We start from the raw sequence: 25,557 nt of genomic DNA, 5'->3' as shown, positions 1-25,557 counted from the left end.
TTCCACAGGATGTGATTCGTCATCTCATCGCTTCTATGGGCAGGAGATGCCAAGCAGTTATTGATGCTCACGGGTGGCATACTCGTTATTGACGTTGAGTGATGTTAAACGTCAACTGGTGAGCGTGGACTTCGCCTTTGCAGACTTTGGATGTTCAGCAGTGAATGTGCAAAGTTTCACACATGTCATACAGAACTACCCGAAATAAACTTGTTAACAATATGTCTCAAATTTTGCCTTTCTTTTTTTGAAGAGTATAGTTTTGTTTGAAGTAGTTTTTTACTTGAGTTTATCCATACAGGGGGCTGCATAATCAATTACGGGTGTAATGTATGTTTTATATTATCTGCACTTGCTCTACTATTTGTACCAGTTAGACTCCTAGTATAGTTTGTTCTTCGCCAATTTTTTGTTCTAATATATTTATGTGATTTACCCACATTAGGTTTGAGTCGAATGTAAGTCCTAAAATTTTGCAGATGTGGCAGTCTGAAGTTGTTCACCATTCATATAGATCTGAGGTTGTGCTTTTTTATGTTTAGTTAACTTAGTGAATACTGCTAGTTGTGTTTATTTTGATTCTATATTTTTGACAATTTTTACTTATTCTATTTAACTGTGGTTGTATGTTTGTGGCTGCTATTTCTGGCGTTGGTGCACTTTTCCAGATTGCCACATCGTCTGCGAACTGTGAGGAGAATCCATGATTAGGATACTTTAGTGGCATGTTATTCACGTACATGATAAATAGAATAGAGCTAACCATCCCTCCATGAGGGACACCAGCTTCTGGAGTGAAACTCTCAGAGAAAGTCTCTTCAACATTTATTCTACATGATCTGTTTTCCAGAAAGTGTGACAGCCAGCGAATAATTCTCCGCGGTAGCCCCATATCTTGCATTTGGAACCAGAGGCCGACAGTATTTAAAATGAAACTTTAAATAAAAACTACTATTAAAATGTGTAAAGTCATGTTTGAGAATGTCTGTGTCTTGAATACAATTAGGATTACATTTAATGTTAAAAAAGACTTAAACACAGGCTGGTAAATAATAATAAAATATGAAGATTCTATAAAAGAGTAAATAAAAATGAATTCTTACTGCTTATTTTCATAAAATTTCAAAGAAAATCTCTTTGTTTCTATTTGATGTCAATATGAAATGTGTTTAAAAAGGAAATGTAAAGCCCAAAAGCTGTTGTAGCATTTTTTTTTTTATGAGCCAAGAAAATGTAAAAATTCGTTTATTTTCTTATTGTTATTAAAAATGAAATCTTTGATTACAATCTAAGATAACTAAATTTATGGGCAAATAACACTTATGTTTAGGGATTCTATAATTACAGAATTTGTATTCGTATAAAGCTTATTCTTGAAACAAAAATTTACCCTGTTATAACGTGAAATTTTCTTTTGATTTCTTCTCAAATATAAGAAGAAATATAAATAAACTGTTTTTACTTTGATATTTAAATATTTCACACAGTTTCTATTTTTATTTTAATTTACAGATGCAGGTAACAACAAAACTAAAGTATTTCAAAGGATAATAATAATAAGGATAATGATAATATCCTTAGTAGTAATAGTAAACTACCTGTAACTTTACAAAGCATATTTGTAAACATCACCTAGATATTTCTGAAGTTTACGTAAATCCTTTATAAACAACAATAAAACAAAGTTAAACATTTGTTTCTAACAAGAACTTGGTTCAACTGCAACATGATTTATATTGTAACTCCATGGCATTTCTAGTGACCTTTTGTAATCTATACTAATTTAAGTATATACACACACAGTTAATTGCTAACAAATAATTCTTACATACATTAAACAAACATCCTCAAATAATGCACGTTTTTTTACCACAAAAATCCTATATTTTCACAGAAGAGAAACATAAGGCACATTTCATTCTTGGTCTTGTCAAAGATAAAATAAACCTTACAGTCCTTCACTTCATTACTTATACCACTTTTGTCCCATGCTGAATAAATGTATCACTTGTGGATGTACATATTGAATTATCTTTGGTTCCAAACTTCCAGATCAAATAAACAATTAATATTAGAAGCAATCTAATTTCACCAGTTGTTATAACTAAAGGCATTTTACATTTTGAAACTTAAACACATTATAATAACTTTTTTCTCCATTAATGTTGGGTATCATATTCTAATAAACACAAAACAAATGCAAAGAAATTAAAATATTATCAAACATGCTATATATATTGGTTCATAAAAATATTTAGGTGGGCACCATGTGTTTTGTTTAAAGATGTTTCAATGGTTTCAGTTTCCATATTTAATTTTTTGCAACAACAACTGGAATGTTAAAAAGAACAGAGAAACATCTGAAAATGTCAGTTATTTTAAATTGCACCAACAAGTTTCATGAGTCCATCTGTGGTCATAGATTTCGGCCGTTCAATAGGCAGTCCAAGAGCACGATCCCACACAAGTGATGCCATTGTACCAAGTGCTCGGGATACTCCAATAAGTACAGTGTAATAGTGAATCTCTTTCATTCCATAGTACTGAAATAATAGAATGTCAGAATTAAACACAGGCAGAATATATATATTTTTAAAAACTACAAAAAACTCAGTGTATTAGTGCAGATATACATCTTCAAAACTATTATGTCTAGCTCACTACAGCTGGGCAATTAGTGGAATTTGTTAATTGATTAATTATCAGGCTCATTGATTTATTCTATTAAACTAATCAATTGTTCTCATAAACAAATGAAAACAGTAACTTCCATTAGATGATTATTTTAACAAGTAACAACTATTGATTAAATTGAATACCCTTGAATTAATTAAAAGTAATGCCTTCCTTTACACTGAATTACTTTTTTTTATCTATATAAAAAAGTTTACACCCACATGCTGACATACTGTCTTTGTGTGCCTATTTTTGTGTTGTATTTTATACAAAACAGTAGGTGGAGATAACAAGACAGCTGTGGCACATGCATTTTTCCTTATTTTATAACTTTGTAGACACAATAAGGAATACATTCACCACATAGATTTTCCTTCCAAAGCAGCATTCTGTAACTGTACATGGTTAACTGGCTTTTTTTTTTAAACTTAAGAAGCTGTGTACAGTTTCAGTCTGAAGAAGTTTCCAACTATCTAGTCTTCCACCTGGTTCTTGCAGTACAGTTTTGTTTACAAACATAACACCAAACACATTTAGTTCACAAGGAATATTTTTGATACCCAATGAGATTCACATATTTCATATTTAAAATTAACCCTGGCCAAGTTTTAAACACAAAAGCCAATTTTACTACTTCGTGCACAGCACTGAAAAAAACTGAGTTAACCCCATGCATATTGTCTAAGTCAATTTGACCAATATAGCAACCATCACGTAGCTATGAAATTATGTTTAACTTCACAAATTATGTTAAGCTTTTAGCAAACAAGTCTGTTGTACACCAAACAATCAAGTTTCACTAAAGCATTTTCACCAAAGATTTGTCTGTGAATTTATGAAACCTTTGCCATAGGCATTCACAGAAAGTTCCTGCCAGGGACTGGGAGGGGAGACAGTTTTAATAATGTGAGGTGAATAAAAAATTAATAATACATATGTTTAATAACAAAGAAAGATTTATGTTTCTTATTTTCTGAGGGGGATTACTCCCCTCTCACTCTGTGAATGATCATAGCTTTTATAGAGTTAGTCTGAGTGAAAGATTATTTTCATACAAAGAATAAAAATTGTTTTTGTTGTACAGTTTTATATTTGATATGAATAATCTTTAGAATTTATTGTTAATATCAGAAGTTTTCTTTACAGCTTATGTTAGTGTCTCTGCCCCTAACAGTAGCAACATCATAATAATAAACACTGGAATTAAAAGTTAAAAAATTTTAAAAGAAATAATACAATTGTTTTTTTCCCTAGAATGTTTACTTTCTTATAACTTTATGGTTTTATTACTGTAGTTCTGGACCAACTTTCTGCATTAAAACCAATAAATTACAGGGGGGGCTCTAATAGAGCTTAGGGTAAATAAATGACAAGTTTATTATCATCACAGACGACCATAAGCTTATGAAGTCATGAAGCTCTGAGCTTATGAAATTTTAAATTTATATCCAAGTTTTGTCACCTAAGAAGACTCGTTTTTACATTTTATATAACTTTGTTAAAAATATATAGTGAAAAATATAAGTTAAAAAAACAAATTTAATATTTATATCTGGATTCTGGTACTTTTTCTCACTAGTTTTTTTTTGTCAAAATATAAACTGAAATAGCTTTAAACTATACATTTTAGAACACAAAACATATAATGGACACTAGAATAGAATGAAATGATACAAAATGACAAAAATGAACTTTAAATGATTTTCTAGCTAAGCTATAAACAGTTTAAAAACTTCCATTAGTTGATTGGAGTTGAACCATAATCATAGACAAAGAATCTAAAGCCAACTATTTATGCATGTCCACTAAAAGAATTATCACAAGTTTGTTTTTTTTAAAGAAAATATATTGTTTCAATTGATTATAAACTTGTTCATCAAATAAGAACATAAGGGTCAGATAACTAATTGTACCATATGATAAGAAGGGAGAGACCTCTCTTGTTGGTTTGACTAATTTATTGTTATTTCAGTAAAATGAGATGGTAAAAGTTATAAATTTTAAATTGTTGCCTGTCGTTATTCATAGCTTATGTTTCTAATTGGTTGGAAATTCTACAAGCTGTATTAAGGAAGACAAAATCTACTGCAAAGAATTCAGAATACAGATGTGTCACGTGATACAGAGAATTAAAAATCAAGTTTATTTTAAATATTTATTCCTAAAATTAAGAAGTTCAAATTTAGATAATATAAAAGTTGGAATAACAAGGTACAATGTAATGCTAAACATATGGGAAATGTTGATAATAAAATAAACTGAGAATGTAGCTCTGGTAATAGATTGTGAGATGCACACTTTGACCTAACAGAACTGAAAGGTCACTTTGTACTTGGTTCTTTTATAACTTACTCTGAGCAATACACCACTAAGAGCATCAACAGTAGGCCAAGGATTCTTTATTTTGCCTAAAGCTAGAATACTTTGAGGAACTATTCTGTAAAGATTATTTGCAAGTTTAAACATAGGGTCATCAGGGAGATGTTTTAATGCAAATTCTCGCAATGCAGTATATCGTGGATCTGTTCGTCGTAACACATCATGGCCAAATCCTGGAACCACCTAAAGAAACCGAAACACAGTGTCAAGTAATTTCAAAATGCCAAAGAATGTAGTTCATAAAATAAAATATTTATGCTACTGTTTTTAACGGGTTTGATTATTAGCATATAATATATATGGAAAAGTATATACGTCTTTGTTATAAATTTTGTTAGAATATACATCTAATTAGTCCTCAAATTACTGACTATACCATTGATTTTTCAGTGCACCATATTCACTAAATTTTACTTTTCTGCCAGTTACACCATTTGATGTAAACATTGGACAAAAACAAATGGATGATATCATTCATCCTCTATTTGAATTATGTAAATGATCCCAGGGGTATTTTTACTTAAATTGTTCTTTCTTCATTGAGATACATACAACCAAGAAAGTCATGATCTAACACAGAATTAATGTCAAATAGTTTAGACAAATGTGTTAGAAATCCTATTGAGTGTATGGATCCACATTAGTAATTCTAGGATTAAATTGTAGTTTTGTCCTCTGGTATGCAAATCATTTAGTGTTTTTTTGTTTGTTTGTTTTTTCCACTGAATGTTCTAACACCATGTTATGCATACAGTGTACTATCAGTTGATGGAGAGAAAACATCAGTGGAGTTGTCTGAATGTATCATAACAAGAACACTACAGTGAAGGACAGCAGCAGAAGATGGCTAACTAGTTGGGCAATGTGTTGAAGACTAACATAGAGATCATTCCTTTGGGTCTAGACTCCAAAAATGAAATAAGTGTCCAGGACCACAACACATCTGGACAGAAGCATCAGTAGACAGGTTTATTTGTAAGTTTGGTTGTTGTCAAACACAAAACTACACAATGGGTTCCCTACCCTATACCTGTTGGAGATATGAAAACCTAAATATTTGATCCTTATATGCTCAAGATTTTGTAGCATGTGCAAAAACCTTTTTGACAGTGGTTCCAAGTAACAGCTCTTTGTTCAGTGAAGAGATGAGTTGTGTTTCTGTAGCAAAATGAACAACACAGTCATGATGCTTATATATCTAGTACACAGAATGTAAGACACAAATTCCTCATGAACGAACAACCGTGCTTCCTCAGCAGACATCATGAGGCTTAGCATTACAACTGCTATCTGCTTATGGTGAGAATATTATCAACTGCCATAAAAATTCTGAATTCATATCAACAAAATAGAATTCGGGAAACAGAAAAACAAACAAGTGAAAACCTGAATATAAAGTCAATATTAACTGATGATCAAGCATGATAAAAAAATGTGCAGTCATCAAAAGAATGTAAAAAATACATACACACATACATATATATATCAAGAAAGTGAGGATTGCATCACAATCATAGAGAAAGCTTCCTGTGCTAGTAGAAGGTGGTACAATTCTGGAGCTATAACCGATATCAAGGTCACACTATCTTAGTTATGTTTAATGCTTGTTAAAAACACTAGCAATTAGTATTTATTATATTTACCTACTTTCAAATCATGTGGAAATGGACACTTGTTTATATCTTGTGCCTTATTTTTATTTTTTACATTATCCTTTAGTGTAAAATACAATCTGTAAAAACTTTTAAATATTTTATCACAGGTAAATTTGGACTAGTTTTGATTTATTATAACCTGTCCAGATTTTAATGTCTGCCAAATAAACTCTTTCAAGTGTGCCTCTGTAGCATCAGGACCAAGATCACTGAGTAATGCAGTCAACCATTCAAGTACTTCCTGCAAAGAGAACAAAAAAATCATTACTATTTTTTCTCATAATTTTGCAGTTATAAAAAAACCTGACACTGTACCAAACTAATAAACCAGTTTTATCAAATTTTGGTATAATACTGACCAATAGAAACAAATTAACCACAAAAAATATATACAGTTTAATAATTTCCAACGAAATTTCTTTTATTTCTTCAGCACTTGCCTTGTGGCTTTTTCAAGAAATGACCCAACTGAACACAAGTTTAGTCCTGGCTTTGCCAAGACTACTTCTGTCTTCTATCATGATACAAGACTATTATATCACTATATCTTGCTAATGGTGTATTTATTCTGTGTATTGAAGTCAAAAGTGGCATATATTTTAATAACTGCTTTAGGTGGTGTAAAAGAATGAAAGTAAAACATTAGAGAGAAAAGATGTACTTTAAAAAAACAAAAACGTTAACTGTAACGTTTAGCATCCTGAAAAAAAGTCAGCTGGGCAAGGTTTAGCCTGAATTATTTTTGAGTTGCAAATATTACCATTTTTAAATACCACAAAACAAATCATAATGTCCCAAAACACTATTTAAACACATAGTATGCCCTGCTATCCTACACTGTTCAAGTTGCCAGAATAAAGCTACTGAACAAGTTCTGGTGTTTTTAAACAGTAAGAGAAGTTCTGATTCCTATAATTAACCAATTTACAAATATAATATTTTTAACTACTATCTGCTAACCCTTTCACAATGGGTTTGGTAAAATATACAAATTCGCACGTTAAGTGTTTATATAACTGTTGACAAAGTATGTGTACCTTCACAAAGTTTGGCAGCCATTCAGTGAAGATTACAAGTTTTTTTGTTTATGAAAAATCAGATTTTTTAAATGAAATGTTTTTTCAAAAGATTTATTTGTGTAAATAGTGTTTGGTTACCAGTCCAAGTGCAAAATAATTTCATGTTATAATTAAAAAAAAATATTCTTCATCTCAAATACTATTTGTATAATCTCTAAAACCTGCTAAATACATTTCAAATTTTGTTTTCAGTAAAACGTTATATTGTTTTATTTTCTATACCCTATGTGGGTACTATCAACTGACTGACCTCGTAACCATCATAAAATATTAGGAAATATAATTTTGTTTTTCGTATTAGAATGACTAAATGTTATAACATAAAAATACAAATATTTACTCTAAGTAACTTAAGTCTCATAATGTTGTATATTATTGTTTTTGTTTTTTTTGTTTTTAAATACTGACTTTCTAATTCCTAGCTAACATTACATACCTTGCATTGACGCAGTGCACATACACTCATGTTACTGCATCCAGCAATATAAAACTGACTTGGTGTCAGCTGTATTTTAGTGGACTAGTATCTTGTATTATACTGTAACATTTAAATTATTATACATTATACATGTATATAGATTATCACTATTTAGAAATAAGTTATGAAATTTAATTTTCCATAAAATATAGAATAATAAATAAAGAAGTTAAGCTAACAATTATCTCTTCTAACCTTTGAACTTGGTTGCTGCTGGATGTAGGTTGCTAAACATTTTAAAATTTTGCACCCTAAGGTTATCAAACATTTTTTTTCAGGTTTTATATATATATGTACATACACACAGCTTAACAACCAAAAAATTATATCTAACTATCCTGATACCATAGAATCCCACAATAATTTATTAAGCTAAATAACTGAGCTATATTTAGGTCTAAAGAAGTGTAAAACTTTGAGCATACTAAAGACACAACCTATCTCCTTGAAATCTTGGTTTGAAAGAATGTCGTAGTCTCTTTATAGATTAAAATGGCTGAGAAAACCACTAGGGGATATATTCTGAGGTGTTCATTGGTTATTTACATGTCATATATTGTAGTAAGAGAATGTAATTGACTGTTTCTAAAAATGGAAAGAAGTGAATGAGGACACCATGTCTGATTCAGTGTGTAAGCTATATTTCAGCAAAATATAAAAATATTAGGTTCTTATTATATATTCTAGTATGTCAACACTGATAATACGAGTTCCTAATTTTTACAAATTTATAGACAGTATTTGACATTACAAACATCTAATTTTAAACAGTGCTGCATTTAACATGTCATGTAAATTACTAAAATCAATATTTAGGTGTGTTCTTTTAATATTAACTTTTAAATTAAGATATTAACTCATATATAATATTAAAGTTTGATTTTACAATTTGATTCAAAACTTATCGACATAAATTCATAAAGTAGTACTTCAACAAAAATTTGAATGCAAGTCAATAAACATGACATGGCCTTTGATCTGTGACCTATCACGAAAGGGTTAAATCAATACAGGACCTTCTGATTATCTATATGCAAAAACGGCTTGTTTGGGTTGAGAAAATATTTTACATAGAAGAGCAAACAACGTTTCGACCTTCTTCGGTCATCGTCAGAAGGTCGAAACGTTGTTCGCTCTTCTATGTAAAATATTTTCTCAACCCAAACGAGCCGTTTTTGCATATAAATTTCTCAACAAGTGGGTTTCTCGACTTCTGATTATCTGTTTTGAGATATATAATTTTAAAAGCAATTGTACCTTCTCAACTTTAATAAACCTACATGTATCAGCTAACAGCTGTAATTCATGTCACAACCCACTAAGATTCAATGAAACTTTGTTGAAATCATGATAATATATCAACATACACCTTTGAAGTCATCATAGAATAAGGGACAATCAACATATTTACTTGAAATACACAACTTATTTTGAGATTAAATTTTGTTCATGAAATTAGAAACCAATAAGAAACTAGTTTCAATTACTATATTTCTGAACGCATTTTCTTTGACTGAATGAAAAACATACAAACATTTATTTTGCTGTAAAAATGTATTCACATTATTCTAAGGTTAACTAATACAGTAAAAATCCCAAACCTGGCTGCCTAACCCATGAAGGGGTCCAGCAAGACCATTTATACCTGCTGCAAATGACATGTATGGATCAGAGAGGGCGCTAGCAACAAGATGTACTGTATGGGCACTGACATTTCCTCCTTCATTGTCACTTAAGGAACAGAAAAAATAAAATAACCTCGTTTTTAAATGCTAAAAACTATTGAAATGCATCATGTAAAAAAATGTTTCTGATCAAGAAATTACACTCAATCAAAGAAAAATAGGTTTAGTGTAATATATTTAAACACAGAGTTTTAAAGTAAGCACATGAGGACGTTTTCTTCCTAACAAAGAGAAGTTTCAACACAAGCCTTTTATAAAGAAATATACTTTACAGAAACGTTATTTTATACGAATAAAACTTTTATAACACAGAAAAGTTTCAAGGATTTGAGTACAGAGTTTACACTTTGGCAATAAAGTTGCTGCACCATAGTGCCAATGCTAATTTAAAGAGAGGTGGGAAAAATAAAAAAGGATTAATTCACCTAATTTACACAATTCTTACCTGTGGATAGAAGTATAAAGTCTCATGAGTTCTGTGAAATCTGGATCATCATAACCAAGCATGGAAGTAAAGTTTGCTGTCCAGTCCTTTTCGAGATCGACTGCACTTATTGGACTGCCATTCCTGTACAAGTTCTTGTAGATAGTAGCAGCAATTTGAGGGAGTTTGGCAATTAGATTCATGACATCATCGAATGTGTACTGTTAACAGAAACAGTAATAATACTGAATATACATATAAAAATACACAAGTAATTCAGTAGTTAATCAGTACATTTAAGCTTTATTAGTTAAATGTAAACCATCCATTAAAAAAAATAAACTCCTCTCTTTCACTGAACTAATTCCACAAGCCCAATCAACAATCTGCCGATCCTTACATATTAAGCCTAGCATTTAGTCCTAGTTACCAACTTGTAAATTTATCCACACAGTTCTGGGCAGCATCTCTGACAAATTAAGTAATGACCTTATTCTTTTAATAATAATATTTATATAATTTTGTGGGAGGCTAAAAACAACAATATAATTTGTATTACAAGTTCTACACCATTTTCTTTGATGAATTTTATGAAAAGTTTCACCAGAGAATATTATTCTACTTTTAAAAAAATAAAAAAGGTAGAAATAAAAATTATGTACATGACTGAATGGACACCAGGTGTAAAATACAACACCCATGCAGTTTATAAAAACCTGTTTTAATATTTTGCAATCTGCAGTCATAAAAAAATTTACATTTGGCCTTAGAAAGCTATGCTAAAAGAAACATGAATGAATTAATGTCGTCCTAAAAATTATTTATTGATTATTTCTTTTCTATTTTTTATAGCTTCTAAAAAGAACTTCGGTAAGATATGAAGTCTTTATGAGAATGATCATAAGTTGCTAACACACTAATACATTTGTAACAAATAAGTAGTTTAGTGTTTCACAGATTAAGTCCCTAAAATCCTTTTGTACTACTAATATTAAGGATAGTTTCCATACGCTAAAAATTAGGTTAAGCCATAACTGTGAAAATCCTGGTCCCCTGTTTATAACAAATTCAACCTAAACTTCAAATTTTCCATCCAAAACTTAAATATATTTGTAACTATTGTAAATTGAATGACACCATTAAATGATAGCATCATTAATCAATGTTCGTATGTAATAGAAAATTAAAGAATTATTTGAACCATTTCCTTTTATGCTATTTATATGAATTATGTGATAAAACACTCACTGCCCTATCAGTGGGTCACAAACAGCTTTTAGTTACAGACCACATGATACACTGGTGGGTCATAGACATTTATGTTCCAAAAATAAATTTCTCTTTTGACGTATGATTTTTGTTACACCATGACTGCTCCTCCACATATCTTGAATAGTTAACTTTTATTATGCAGCAGTAAACATTTTAATATTTTTTTTATTGACAACCAATAAATATTTTACTTTGGATATCAGAGTGTATATTGGCAGTCTCTTTGTAGGAATAGCATGGACACCTGTATTAAAGCAATACAAAAGTCCATATAAATTTTCTCCAGGTCATCAGAAGTTAAGATACGAACAGCTTTATGAAATAGTTGTTCCATCTCTTTCAGCTGTCCAGAGTATTCCAAAGTCGAAAACAGGAGAACTGCCAAACCAAGATTTCTTCTTTTTGTTCATCATTATCTTTCTTCAAAAGGCCTAGCACCCACCTAGTTCTAGCAATAACGATGATACTTCATCATAATTTCATAGAGCAAAACAGCCTTCAGAATCTTTCATTACCTATTTTATTCTTATTATATTCAAACTAAAAGAAAATCATAATTTAGCATAACTGATGTTATTATCTCTTGAAATTAGTTCTGTTGATTATAGCATTCCTTTATGAAACATAAGTACAGGGTTAAACATGAATTACCAGCCAATAAGAGATAAGTATCAGATGACTGTAACATACAGCACACTCAATGCTTTGTACACTATACAACTGGTGCCTTTAGGGAGCCAACTTCTATATTATTTATAATGTGAAGGAATAAAAACAAAACATCAATACACATACAAGTCATCAGAAGCTAAATATGAAAAGCTTCCTGGCATAGTCACTCTTTCTCCAGTGTATATGCCACTTTGACTATCTAATTTATTATTATTCTATACAAAATTTATGAAGCTCTATAATACACTGTAACTTGGTAATCCAGGTGTGCCATCTTAAATAAAAGTAAACATGTATCACCAAATAATAAAAAAATATGTAGGGCTAGTTTTTGGATGTTGGAAAAGGAACCAAACAAGATAGAAGAGGAACTGGACATACCACTTGATCTGGCTACTGGTCACATATACTAACCAATCTCTGCTTTACATGGAGAATAAAATCCTTAAATCACTGGCTTCCCCACTGGTAAAACAAATAGAACCAGAACTTGTACTCATAATATATTATAAATAAACTTAGAATTCTGAAGATTGTTTAATCTTATAACCTGACTTTAAGGGAAGTCCAGTTCCATCTACACTTTGTTATGTGGTCATTAGCTAGATCAAATGACATGCCCACTTTCATTGTATCTTGACTGGTTTCTTTTCTCACTTTTAGTAACTAGCCCTACATAGGTTGTATTTTTCGTTTAGTGAAATATATTTTTTCCTGATACTGGTGTATTCATAACTAATATTGATATATTTACATTTTATTCAAATACCTAAATAATCACTTCCAACTGTATTGTGAAATAAATCATTGCAGTACTTTGTTAATTTTAAAAAAATGGAGCAGGTGACAGAAAAAAAAAACCACAAAAAAACAGCTAACAGAACTCACCTCCCAGTACACATTCTTAGAAACTCCATCAGCATAGGCCTTGGCAAATTTACTCTCCGTATTACAAGCCATGATAGCAGCAGTAAATTGTGACATGGGATGAAGGCTTGAAGGAAAATTGTTGAGCATTGTCACTATGTGAGGTGGTGTTTCGGCTCTTTCTGCCCATATTTTGGACACAGACCTCACCTTGACAAAAATGTTTGCAAGAAAATAACACTTTAAAAATCTTCTACATCCCCACAATAAAGTAGTCCTTTTCACTTTCCAAAAGTTAGAAATTAAAGAGTTCTACACATACCCTTACAAAACTGACAGCACACACACACACACATCTATTTTGCATAAAGACTTAAGCATATATACATTAATCAACCTAAATAAACCATCCATGCAACATTTGTAATTAGATGTTATTAATGCAGACCAAAATTTAATTATTATGTATTTTAACGAGAATTTTCAAAAATACTTATGAAAACAATGCAAACACTGCTATAAGTTTTAATCATAAGTATGTTTACAGTTTCCTTGGTAACACTTCCAATAACATTAGTATATAAATAACAAAAGAAACTTAAACAGAAAAAAATATCAAATGACAGTTTTGTTTTATCATTAAGGGTGTAACTCACATAAAAGTATATTTTAAGACTATTATTTTATCTGTACAGGTATTTCTACAACAAAGCATCTCATTCAATTAATATCAACACAGATTACATCTCTTTGTTCAAAACAAAACTGGCTGTTGTACACACACACACACACACACATAATGCATGAAATGAACATAAACCACCTACTTATTTATTGCTATAATAACAAACAAAAATAACAAATGAAATCAGACATTTTAATACCCATATTAAATGCACTAAGTTGTTTTGTGACAAATGTGCTATATGTTTCCTTTTCAATTTATTAAAATTTAGTTAATACGTTAATTTATTCACATCTATCTTATAAGTCAGTTTACACCAATCAAACACTACAGTTATAAACCATACGAACAATATTTCCATTGCATATAATTTATGTGTTTCACCTCCTCGGCTGACGGTACTTCTCCTGTAAGAAGGAGCCAGAACAGTCCTTCTGGAAGAGGTTCATTTCCTCCCGGAGACTTGGGTAACAGCTTCTTGATCTGAGATATGGTGAAGTCTCGAAATTTAATACCATCCTCTGGATGCAAGTATGAAGTTTCAGTCACCAAGCCTCTGATGCCTCTCATTCCCCCGTATACCTGTATCAGGTAAGAATAAAGTTTGAAAATCTAAGTTCAAACCTTTCTGTGACACTTTATACAGCAGCATCATATACTGAAAACAAAAATACATTCACAAGAAATTCTATATTGGACAAATAAAGGTGATGTGAATTCATATGTAAATTTAAACAAAATATTGTTTCCCTTACTCAAAAATATACCTGCTTCTGATGATGACTAGAACTGTTCAAGCTTTCATGCCTTTTTGTTATTATATATATAATCCCTTTGACATCTAGTTTGAAAATTCACAAATATTAAAATAACTTACAGCAAGACTTAAGCTACATCAAACTTATAAACATCCCATTGTACTTACTCCTAAATATCTATAAAACTATAAAACGTAACAAAACCTATTCACAACTATTAACTAATAATTCACACAGTTGTCTTTTAACATTATACATGTATGGAAATAATACATGAATTCCAACAATCTGTTATTATAGTGAGAAAACAGTAACTTAAATGGAGTGATTCCTGAAATAAAACTTAACCTAATGTTAAATTATTGTATTTATACTTCCAAAAAAAGATAAAGTATTTGTAATGTATCACTCAAGACATTATTGCTAAACAAGGAGTATAATAAACAGAATAATGAATTAAGTTCAGAGTTGTGTAAGACTTTAACATATTAATATTTCAGAAATTAGGACATTACTAATAATTTAGTATGCTACAAACTTATAAATTATTTTTTGCATTAATGTCACAAGCTTTGGACAAAAGTCAAAAGCTACCTGTGGATAAGTGCACTAACCGTCACTAAATTACCAGTAAAAAACTAGAAGAAAGGCAGCTAGTATTCCTCATTAACCAACATCTCTTAGGTTACTCTTTTACAAACAAATAATGGGATTGACCATCATATCATAACACCCCCCCCCCCAACTGAAAGGGCAAAACATGTTTGATGGGACAGGAATTCAAATGTGCAATCCTTGGATTGGGAGTCAAGCACCCAAACCAATTGGCCATGCCAGACAATCTGAGTTGGTAAAAGTTTAATGTACTGATTTTTGATTTTCAACACTTTTATGTCCAAAAAGCTGAATAAAGAATCCACTCTGATAAATCAAATCATGAAGAGATTCTTCAAATTAAACTTTAGTAATTCTGTCACACAACAGAAACTTGTACATATCTTGATGTCAGAAAAATTACACATACAGTTATTGGTATTCCAGTCTTTTCATCACTACCTACATATTTTATGAAACTAATATCCATGCACAGACAAAACTAACTTACTGAAAAGGACGAACAATGTATTATCATATGTAAAGAATATATTTTTTCCATGCTATTTTTTTCTACATTAGCATTCCATTGGGAATTACACTTTCTGGAGTATTACCTACTTCACAAATTGCTTACACATAAGCAGAGATAACATCAGATAACGATGGATATCGTTATTTATCAGTTATAAAACAAGAATAACAAGAACTTTATTATCCACTTAAAAGTAGAATCACAATGATAAAGCATACGTTTGATTTATGAACTTTACATGCAAATAATGACCAAAGTAGGTTTAGTGTAAACAACATTGTAGAAGGTAAAGTTCATCCATATCACTTTTTCTTTTGTCTGTGTGTTTTACTGCAATTATTTTGACACCACTATTACTTTTTAATGCAAGTTTTGTAGACAATATTTCATGTACCAGTTTCCTGCAAATGCAATCTTTTTACAGAATATTTTTAATGTCTTTGGAAGGGGATGAAACTTCTGATGAATAATAATATTAAAGTTATTCTACTTACAAATGTATTGGTTTCTAGATTTTAAGTTTCCATTTACCAAAATATCTCATGAGAAAACACCTTTTACATAAAAAGTATATATGAAATTACATTATTTAAATTGAACTTGTTTCTTTTTATAGTTTATTTTAATTTTTTTCTGAAGATGAGTAATACAATTCAACAAAGTTTAAGTTCAATGAAATTCATGGATAATATTTAATAACTGTCCAAAAAAACTATATGTTGATTCTTATTTCTTTGTTTGATTTCACCTATTTTAATAACAAATAAAGTGCATTCTATAAATAGGAATGTATACTATTTCCAACTTTGCATATGTTAACAAAAAAATTTCTTCACCCCACAGTTCTGCACCATCTTGGGGTTTTGTTTGGGGCAGCCTTGAGATTACCAAGATCATGAGAATATTTTCAAATTCACCATTTTGAATTTGCACATATTACAACGATTAAATTCAAAATATCAAACTAAAACTTTTTGTGGCACTGAGCATTTGAAACATATCTTATAATAAACAATGTTAAAACCTCAATGAAATTCAAACATACACATAATCCTTAGCAAAGTGCATACAGCTCATTAGTGTGCCTTCTGTCAGCCAAACATCATTCAATACTACACTGTTATTGTATTACATTTGAGTTTACCTTTGATTGAAGTGGAACAAAAATCTTTCAAGTCTGATTCAATATTTTAAGCCTAAAATTGTATGTTGCCAGACTGGAAGGCATACTTTGTGCTTGTGAGAAACAATTTAGGCTTGCTACTAGTAGTTTCAGTTGCAGATGTACACCATGTACACAAGGTAGTTAAGTTTTTTAGCCAATCCTGTCCTAATAAATTTACTAGCTCACTGCAATGCAGACAATCCAATAGTCCTAAGTCAATGACTTTTTAATATTTTCTTGTAACAGCTCCAAAATATGATTTGTTAGGGGTCTAAGTATCAATCATATCAATTTGTTCCTTAAAATATAACAAATCTGCTGACAGTAGGCCCCTTGTGATATCACTAATAGAAGTACTTGTATGTATGTATATATACATGACACACACATACAGCTAGATCTTGACCTATAGTATAGAAAAGCCAGGTTAGGTAATTTATTCTGTGAAGACAAGTAGTAGTTGTAAGGATGTATAATGTAGCCACTGTGGACAACTTTCAATACAATTACATGCTTGAATGTAATTGTTTGTTAAAGATCTGACTGTTTTTACTATTTCTCAACTTATGCCTCTTTTTACATAACGTATAAACTAGAATATAAATAATGAGGGTTGTGGGTTTCACCCTCTATGCCCCTTCACCTACTAATTAATTCATCACACTAGCTACTATATTTTACACTATAGATTTTAAAACATTCTGACCACACTAAACCTTATAAATGAGACATATTTATTATTCATAATTTTAACACAAACTAGAGTTTATTGAGACATTTCTATAAATGTAGATAAAATCACAACCTATAGCTCCACAATGTAACTTTATTAGCTCAGTATTCCACTACTACATCTTTGTTAGGAACTGTTAATATCCTATAAGTTTACTAATATGGATATTGAACTTTCATTGAAATATTCAGCTGATAAAGTTACATTCTGGTGATAAAGACCATGACATTACTTATCTTCACAGAAATTAGTTATATATTCCTTTTCTCTTTGGCTTTGCTAAACATTGTCTATTATAATACATGTCTTTGAAATGTCAATGATATTTGTAACATTACACATTAGAACAACCAAGATGTACACTAACTCACTTGGTCAACAGTTATCTCTCCAATTACTTTACTTCCATACTGTTCTCGAAAACTTTTTACATACACTTGATGCTCCTGGATTTTCTCAGCTAGGAGACACTTCAGATCCTATAATTAAAAAAAACAACAAAAAACGTTTTCCTCTCCTTTAACAAATTTTGGACATCTATGTAGATGTCACTACAAGAAAAATTGGTTTCATTTCAGAAAATGTATACTTTTTTAAATGTTTTAAGAAGGCAAGAGTGACATTCATAACAGATAGGTACTTAACAAAATACATCTCTTAAAACAAACTTTAAACAAAAGAATTCATTATCAACATTTAAGGTCTTTTTTTTTTTTTAGGAAAATGATGAATCTCCAATCTTCATTTCTTTTGTTTTGAAAAAGAGAGAGGCAGAAAGAGTGCTAGTATAGAAATAACTGGACATCAGACTTCAGAAAGTAAACTTTAATAATTATATCTATATAAATTTCCAGCAAAAAAAAAATTCCTTCTTTTGGTCTTTTCTATGTTCATCGCCCATAATGTTTTCTCTGTATTTGCATCATGCATAAGAAAAGTTCAAACAGACCTAATGACATACAAGATGTATAAACTTAATTAAAGGTGCACAAATATATAAAGTATTAATATAGCAAATGTTTTTTATCCAAAACAAAGTTTTTCCTGTGACTCCATTAATATTAAACCAAGATATTTTCTATTATCCAACAATCTTGCAGTCCAGTTTACTAATCTTTCCCAATCTCCATTGATGTGATTTTCTTTGGTATAACACCTCACAAAAAGCTCTTTCAAAATTTAAGCACACCAAGTCCACACCCTTTCCATCATCCAGCTGACACATAACATCTTCAAAAACACTGACAGATTATAGGTGGAAAATTTTTCCTTTTGTGAGATCAGCTTACTTTCTTATATGACATTATATTTAACGAGATAATTTTGCAAAGCTTCTTTTATCACTCTCTTCAATTTTTCTCTCAAAATATTAAATGGTCTACAATTACTATGGCAATTTTTTAACAGAATATCTAATCCTGAGACTCTTTATTCTCTATTGCCCCACGAAAATGTAAAAAGAGAGAGACTTGCCTGTCTGACATATGACCTTCTTTAAATACCTCAGGAATACCCTGTCTGATCATTTTGTTTTTTTAACTATGATAAACTTTTATAATTACCACCAGGTCAATTTCATTATTTCCCAGTAAATTTTCAGTGAGAATTATTGATCTTTGACCTTTCAGGACCAAAATCTTCTTGTACAAACAGAAAACACATAAAAGCTCAGCCATCTCAGAGTCTTCAAAAAAAGCTTTCCAACACTCTCCTCTAACAGCACAATCCTTCTTTCAAAATTTTACTTAGCGTTTACATATTTAAAAATTATTGGTGTTAGTTTTAACATTATCACCCAGCTGTTTAATATTTGTCCCTTTTGACCTCCTTATTTCATTTTAATTAACCAAGTATCTAGGCTTCCCATAACTCTGTACATATTGCCATTCTGACAGTCAATTTAAACTTCTTAAAACACATGTTAATTTGTTTCCTGTTAAATAAAAAGCTACAAAGGTAGTAAACTTGGCTTTTAGTGTTATAAGTTTTCAGACTTACATCCAAGCTACTGGGGAGCTAAAGTTATGACGTTTATTCCTGATTTTCTTACCTGTCTCTTAAATATGGCAATTACACTTGATTTTCAATGTTACCATTTTCCTCTTTTACGAAGAATGAATATCTTTAATTAAAAGCAGTTTATTTCTAAAAATTTCCAAAATCTATCCCACATCATCCATCCAATCATTAGACCATTTCACTGATGATAAACCTTGTCTGAATGCCTCAAAATTTGCTTTCTGAAAATTTAGAACAAATACATTTCATTTATTTGTATCTCAACACACAGCAAAACATCAAGCCTAATTATGCTACGATTACTCTCTCTAGATATTTCTCCAGTTAAATTCTTGGAACCAAATCCTTATCAGTGATGTCGAGAAACCCACTTGTTGAGAAATTTATATCCAAAAACGGCTCGTTTGGGTTGAGAAAATATTTTACATAGAAGAGCGAACAACGTTTCGACCTTCTTCGGTCATCGTCAGGTTCACAAAGAAAGAGGTAACTGACCGGAAGCTGACCACATGTTTGAAAGGGGTTGTGTAACTGAGTGTCAAAATAAACCAATATAAAGGAACACCTTTATACCTATATTAATATAATAAAATAAATAAAATTATATATTCAAACATCTAACACCGCCCTCTACATTCCGACACTCAGTTACACAACCCCTTTCAAACATGTGGTCAGCTTTCGGTCAGTTACCTCTTTCTTTGTGAACCTGACGATGACCGAAGAAGGTCGAAACGTTGTTCGCTCTTCTATGTAAAATATTTTCTCAACCCAAACAAGCCATTTTTGCATATAAATTTTTCAAATCCTTATCATTATCAAGCAATAAATATAAAATTGCAACCCTACTGGTTAAAATAGGCTCTCTGACCATTTGATATAGAAAACGGTCCTACATCAGTTCAAAAACTACCTCTTACCAAAACTATTTAACTCTTAAAGGTTCCCAATCAATATATCCATAATTACTCTTTCAATAATTATTGTATCATTGTCCTCTCAAGTAACAGCATTGATTTCATAGTACAATTTCTCTGTCTCATTACATAACCTGAAACAACTACCAATTAAAATCTTTCTACTCTTGAAGACACTGACTATAATCTGTATAGATCAACTCTCAACAGGTACCACCAACCCTTCTCTTTAAAAATGTCTGTCACTATTAAGTAACCTTGTTACTATAAATGTTAAAATATTTCCTGTTATTTGTTATTCACATTTAACCAACATTCACCATTGTGTAATAGTTTTATATTTCAACTTGAACCATGAACTCATCCACTTTATCTCTTGCACTCTGAACAGTAGATTGAAATAACAAAACCTTAACCTATTCTTGACTTTTCCAGGTTTACCTTTAAATCAGACAGACTTGTCTTTAAAACCATTATTTAATTAATGCTCTGAAACTCCTATTTCCAAACTCTGCTATGGTACCCATTTGTTTATTCCCATTTACCCATTTTCACTCAACTCTCTAAAAGTCTAAGTTAAACCTCTTTAATAAACATCCTTGAACTTCCCAGAGATCCTATTTTCTAACCTGCTCAAGTGGATCTCAAATCATAAGCTCATCTAACTTTGTTGCTTCAAGATTTTATATCCCACTAATATATCTAGTACATGACAAGTAAACAGACTCTATATCCCACGAATATGTCTAGTACGTGACAAGTAAACAGATTCTACATTCCACTAATATGTCTAGTATGTGACAAGTAAACAGATTCTACATTCCACTAATATGTCTAGTACATGACAAGTAAACAGATTCTATATTCCACTAATATGTCTAGTACGTGACAAGTAAACAGATTCTATATTCCACCAATATGTCTAGTATGTGACAAGTAAACAACTCTCAAAAATTATGCACACATGGATATAAAAACAAATGGTAAAAAACTTACTGAAAAAACACAAGAAAAGGAAAATAAATAAGGTTGGAGAAAGGAAATAGCAGTATGTCGGTAAACAGATTCCAATTTCAAGGCACCAAGCTACTATATCAATCTGGTACTATGTTCATCTGTCTAAGGGACCTGGTAATAAATATACATGCAACAGCACAGACAGTGATGAATGCATCTGTGGATGTACACACATGTCAGTAAGTCTGATTCCAAATATTTCCAGAAAAGTTGTAATCTAAAGTCTATATTTTAAAACAAAAAACAATGTCAAACTTGGTAGACATAGAACAAAACAAAAATAGCAAATATAAAACACAACTTCAAATTGTGTTTTTGATCTCAGCAGGTTCTAGAAATATATGTAAAAAAAGACATCTTTATATAAAGTAACAAACATGAAAGAAACTTGTTCACTTGTGACTTGAGTTTTAAAATGCTCTTATAAGAAAGTGTCCTAAGTTCAAGTCCCACAGGATAAATTTTATAACATTCTGATACATCATATTACTCATCTTACATTATTTCTGTTTTCTGTACTTACTGTGGCACTTGATGAATTTCTGGAGATTATTGTTACTGCACAGGGGGTTTTCTGGAAAGAAAAAAAAAGAACTCTCAGAGAACTGAATACTGGAAAAATATTTTTAACATTCACTCATATTGCATTTGATCCTTCTAAGATATAAGTAATGAATATCTAATAAACTAAACACAAACTCAAGTGCTTTTGAAGAATTGTCTCTTCTTGGGAACTTCTGAGCCTATTTTTTTAATGTTTTGGAGTGATATATTATTTGTTCAAGATCTGTGATCCTATCCTCCTTTAAAATGTCTTCTTCAATATCATACATCACCAATTCAGTAATGTGTACAGTACTTTAGTACAGTACTGTGTCATATTCCTTTATAAGTTATTTCTTGTAAGAAATTTAAAAGAAACTGTACTGCTAATTAACAAATATGAATTTTTTTCTTTGTGCTTATATATATATATATACACACACACACACACACACAGAGTGACCAAATGTCCCTGTGGTCAGAAGGTTGCACCAAAATTTTTTGGAAATAAGAACTACAGTTTTAATTTTTGTTAGTGATCTGTAGCATGTTTATACTTGTATTCAATACTCTGAGCCACTGACAACCACAAATGAACAATATTTTTTAACTAAGTAGGGAAATTAGCACAAAGCCTATGAAGCTGGATATAAGGCAGGCTAATTCACTCATCAAAAACATATCTGTAGAAGTAATGTAAATAAAAATATCCTTCTTCACTTGGTGATATTATTTGCATATTTCATTGTTCATATTTTCCCTCAAGAAGGAAGAAGAAAGGCACTCGGTTTTAAAATACGAATATCTTAATTTTTTCCTAGTTTGATGAGTTTAGTCACAGATATCATCCTTGTAATGTTTTAACCAATGTTAAAAGGGGGTAATCAACATAAAATGTCAATATAATTTTAAAGAGGTATAAATTACTGCAAAAGTTTAGAATCCTAGAAATGATTAGAGGAAAGGTATTTACTAAATACTATAATCTATATAATTTTTATGTTTCATTGCTCTTATTTACTCAGTTACTTTGTTCTTATTTTATATCTTATTATAAGGACACAAATATGGTGAGAAGAGAAGATATGGATTACTAAATAATACCGAATTATAAAAAAAAGAACCTTAAGTGTTGTTTTTGTTGTATTTTAAAAACATAAAAATATGTCATTCAGTTATATATAAAATTGTTAAGGGACTGAATACATCTCTCATGGATGGTTCATTTGAATGGTTAAACAAAGTTACTGCAAGTAAATGCACTTTCGAACATTAGCAGTAACAGGTGTAAACTATTACTACCTCTAACACTAGTTCACATTTTCAACAATTTCCTTCCACCATCCAAAAATATCCACTTCAATAGATTATTCAAGGTCATCTAGTTTTCTTTATTTTAAAGCAAATTGGTTCAGAGCTCTAAGTCCACCTTCATAGTTCAAATGCTTAACAAGTTAAATAAAGGAACATTTCACTAACCAGTCAATGCACTATTTCCAATTTGAGTTCTGCAATAAGGAGTTGAAGTAAAAGCTATCTAAATGAGGCCTTAAAAATTAGTTTTACATCAAAGTTTTATTTAATTCTTAAAATAAGAATAAAACTCAAAATTTCTAAAATTAAATTCCTGATCTTTATTATTATTATATCTACACAAGCCCTCTCAAAATGCCTACATCACTTTACACTTTTCAACATTCAAATTCATTTTCTACCTTTAGGTCCAGTTACTTAAGGATATTAAAATCATTCTGAATATTATCACTAATTAACATATATATTCTCAACAATATAAAACTTAGTATAATTCAAAAAGTTTGTTCATAAAAACTAACCAAATCATTGGCACCAATGTTGAACCAAAAATAAGGAGACTCCTAAAGGATAATTAATGAGTTAAATTATCTTTATTTAAAAAAAATACATTTATTCATCCCTCATCTATTATTTTCACTTAATAAGCTACATGTCTATCATTATCAGCCTTATAAAACTATGTACAAGAATGGTTTTCTTTTTTCAATATTTGTTCCCATATATTTACAAAGTAAAACATTACATAATGAAATCTATACTACCCTAACAACTAATGAAATCACTTTTTTAACGTAACAATACTTAAATAACCTGGGATACATAAGATCAAACATACAAAACTTTTACATTGTGTTGGTAAAACAGGCAGTACCTGCCATCTGGAAGTCAACATGTCATCATCCTATCAAAACGGATTGATAAAACATAGTTAATAAATTCTGTTTTTGTATACAACAAATGATTGATATTACATAATTGTAATTAGTATTTGGGTTTAAGATACTAATAATTGGTATTAAATGCTAGTGTATGCGCATAAATTTTAAAGTGAAGCATTTTGGTTAAAAATTATAAAAGAATGAATATTGCTACTACAGACTTATATTGCCTATTTTTTGCTTGCTCGCTTAATAACCAGTGCGGTTATTTTTTTCTCGTGAAACATAAAACAGCGATCACTATGCATATTTAATTGCTGTACAATATAACCTACTAGTTATTATTATCTATTAATATCAATGTACTTTTTTATCTAATTACACATTAGAAACATTCATTCACTCAGCAGGTTAAATATTCGCGAATGTATTTATTTATTTTTAATTAGCATGTGTGAATACTGAAAAAAATATTTTTTAATACAAAATTCGGTATACCTGCCAGACATGATGCGATATTGTTAACTTAGACGCAAACGCACGAAAGAAGGCCATGAAACTTAAATTCCTTTGCTTTGGTCAATAAGAAAGACAAACAGAGTGGAAGCTAGAAGTTGAAACACACTGGTTATTGTTACTGCCTTTTACAATAATAACTGATCACTAAAGCTATACTAATACTGTAAATAACTGTAGACGAATTATAATATTATTTTTGCCAAATTTCTTAAGCAATTACATAAAATTAACGGTAATAAATGGATAGTTTATAAATTATCTTTGTATACGAAATGCTCGATAGATCAAAGTTCATGGGAACATCATATAATGTTTTTGATTGGTTTTGCAGCACTCCACTAAACTTAGTGTACAGGCATGAACTTGTCAATCAAATACATCCCATTGCAATATGCTAGATTACACATTATCTATATGGCACTGGATTTTAAAACAGTAATTTTATACTCACGTGGAGGGTAGGTTTTGGTTGTTGACAAAACCTCAGTTTTTGTTTTTTTAGTATAAATTATACGAATTGAGCTGGTAAAAACAAATTAACTATAATCAGTAAATAACGAGATTAGCATGCATTATTCAATATTACCTTTTGATTTAAGTTCAAAGTGTTTAATATAGCTTTAAAAAACAAAAAAATCTTGAATATAGGTTCAATGCAAGTGAATTTACCTATAATTTACAGGGTGGCCC

The 25,557-nt window shown here is 30.3% G+C and overlaps 1 protein-coding gene across 4 annotated transcripts; it reads right to left on the bottom strand.

The window, feature by feature from the left end:
- Positions 1–1,232: 1,232 nt before the first annotated feature.
- Positions 1,233–25,051, bottom strand: LOC143234353 (putative citrate synthase 2, mitochondrial). Of its 4 annotated transcripts, XM_076471644.1 has the most exons (11): positions 24,306–24,377; positions 23,989–24,030; positions 22,134–22,184; positions 18,029–18,136; positions 14,257–14,454; positions 13,209–13,397; positions 10,398–10,597; positions 9,869–9,998; positions 6,850–6,951; positions 5,029–5,238; positions 1,233–2,543 (listed from the first exon to the last, which is right to left on the bottom strand). In XM_076471644.1, the coding sequence occupies exons 1-11, from the start codon at positions 24,360–24,362 to the stop codon at positions 2,379–2,381; spliced, it is 1,452 nt and encodes a 483-aa protein (XP_076327759.1). In that variant the 5' UTR covers positions 24,363–24,377; the 3' UTR covers positions 1,233–2,378. The 4 variants fall into 4 exon arrangements, with proteins under 4 accessions (XP_076327759.1, XP_076327760.1, XP_076327761.1 ...); XM_076471645.1 differs by lacking the exons at positions 23,989–24,030; positions 24,306–24,377 and adding an exon at positions 24,847–25,051; XM_076471646.1 differs by lacking the exon at positions 23,989–24,030.
- Between the last annotated feature and the right edge of the window lie 506 nt (positions 25,052–25,557).

Source organism: Tachypleus tridentatus, chromosome 12 (assembly GCF_004210375.1).
Source record: "Tachypleus tridentatus isolate NWPU-2018 chromosome 12, ASM421037v1, whole genome shotgun sequence".
Lineage (NCBI taxonomy): Eukaryota > Metazoa > Arthropoda > Merostomata > Xiphosura > Limulidae > Tachypleus > Tachypleus tridentatus.
Note: the sequence above shows the minus strand (reverse complement) of the source record. Positions and strands in the feature narration are given on the sequence as shown.